Raw genomic sequence first — 2,202 nt, forward strand, 5'->3', positions numbered from 1 at the left:
AAATGTGTTATGACTCTAAGGTCTAGAGGCCATGATGGGCTCTGAAAATGTTAAATTGACTTGTAAGACTCAAAACCTGTCCTAGATTCCTAAAATGGTTCATATCTTCAAGCCATTCAACAAACATCAATGTGTATGCTTGTGTGTGTGTGTGTGTGTGCACCTGTGTCACCGGTGACTTGAAGTCTACACTGGAAGTGAACATGCACCTGAATTGGTTTTATTTTTTTTTTTTTTGCAGTTTTTGTGGTTTTATTTAAACACAAAACGTGCACGCAAGCCATCTACTCATTCTCTTCGCTGCACAGCCTAGCGTTGGGATTGGTGACTCTGATGGCCAGCTGTGCTGCTCTTTCCACGATGGCTTTTCGGTTCTTGGAGGAAACATTGTGAGCAATCTCAGCACAGTAAGACTTGTTGCACATCAGCAGCACCTCCAGCTCCTTGACGTTGTGGACCAGAAACTTCCGGAAGCCGCTAGGCAGCATGTGCTTGGTTTTCTTGTTGCTCCCATAACCAATGTTGGGCATCAGGATCTGGCCCTTGAATCTTCTCCGCACCCTGTTGTCAATACCTCTGGGTTTCCGCCAGTTTCGCTTAATCTTGACATATCGGTCTGACTGGTGCCGGATGAACTTCTGAATTGGTTTTAGATTTGACCCTCTCTGCTAGAGAAAATGGATACATTTGATACAATGTCTATTCTAGAATCCTTCTCACATAGCACAGGATGATGTTAGGTGTAGTTTGGGAAGGCGGAATCAAGATAGCTAACTTTTGCTTGGGTCACAGGTGTCCAGACCAGCTATAAGTTTAGGAGTTTACAGATGGCGCCTAGCAAGGCCAGCAGTAGCAGAATTACTCAGAGAAGTTCATACCTAACCAATCTTGCCTCCTCCTCTGCTAAGTTCTGTAGCTCTCGTGGATACCAGTGTCATTTGAAGCCAGAAGCTGATAAAGGGAATGAAAAATGAGACGGTGGTATCGACTGTCAAATGATTTCATTGCAGGGGAAGATGAGAATCGTGGCAAGGAAACCAGGTCCCAAATCACCCATTCAGATGATATTAATTGTTCCTGATCGGGGAAGCTGGCACAAATAATTCTGTCAAAAGATTTACTGTGTAACATTCGATGCTATTTACTGATAAATGATGGGGCACTTCATTAGCTAATGTTGAAAAATCAGGAGAGACATAATAGAATTATTAGGGCTTGTATAGAAATCCTATTCTATAATGAGTTATTACTTTAAAATAACAGCAGCAATATGTTACAATTAAGCACCCTAGAAGGGAGCTTTCCACAAGAAAGGTGTTGACGTTTGAGTGATCCCCGAACCGCGGCCCTTACAAATGAACCCCACCGCCTGCCATTCATCAAAACTCCATCCGCATTAACTAATAAAAGAACTGAGCAAAATTGCACGAGCGGCCTCACTTTGACTTCCAGGGAGTCAGAGCCCAGAGCCACAATGGCCACTGGATGTCTGCTCAGCTTTCCCTCATTTGATTTCCTCAGCTTCACTAATGCTGGTGGCTGTCTGCTTCTGCGGCGTGTTCATGAGGTGAGGCCCTGGCCAGCACCCTGAACACACAGGGCACCTCTGGGTTCGGCTCTGATCCATTTTAACAATGGCTGGGCTGAATGTAATATAACTAGGGGTCTTTCTGCAAGATCTTAATTGCTCTGCACCAGTTGGCTTATTTTAATGTCTTTTTTTTTTTTTTTTGGTTATTTCTTTGAATCACAAAAACGAAACAAAGAAGGACAGTGCAGGACTCCTACTGGCCCACGCTGGGCAGCTCAGAGGGGCTCAACTCTCTCCTCTGGCCTGCAGAAGCACCTTCATATTCATGGCATGCGTATGTGTGCTCTCATATTCATACACAAATAAATACAAATACTAAAAATAAGAATCAAGAGAGGGCTAGAATAAAGTCTAACCCTTGGGAAAGACCCAGCAGGCACAGAAAAGGAGGGGTGGATGTATCCTCTATGGGATTGTACTGTGCCCTTGATACATTGTTTCCCAAGCGGGATGCAAAGAAACTCATCCACACCATTCATTCCAGCTGATGGGGAGAGACCATGTATTTAGTGAAGAGGTTTGTGGTTTGTTTGTTTGTGAGAGGATTCCATGTACCCTAGGATGGTCTGTAACTCTTGAGTCAAGAATGACCTTGAACTACTGATCCATCT

The 2,202-nt window shown here is 44.0% G+C and overlaps 1 protein-coding gene across 1 annotated transcript in view; it reads right to left on the reverse strand.

Annotated features, from left to right (window-relative positions):
* Positions 1-274: 274 nt before the first annotated feature.
* The window catches only part of LOC130886980 (60S ribosomal protein L32-like), a 21,792-nt gene continuing 19,864 nt past the window's right edge, over positions 275-2,202 (reverse strand). The window contains exon 2 of the mRNA XM_057789253.1: positions 275-665. Within this exon, the coding sequence (XP_057645236.1) occupies positions 285-665 (381 nt within the window). The 3' untranslated portion in view covers positions 275-284. The remainder of the gene's footprint in view (positions 666-2,202) is intronic.

This window comes from Chionomys nivalis, chromosome 14 (genome assembly GCF_950005125.1).
Source record: "Chionomys nivalis chromosome 14, mChiNiv1.1, whole genome shotgun sequence".
Classification (NCBI taxonomy): Eukaryota; Metazoa; Chordata; class Mammalia; order Rodentia; family Cricetidae; genus Chionomys; species Chionomys nivalis.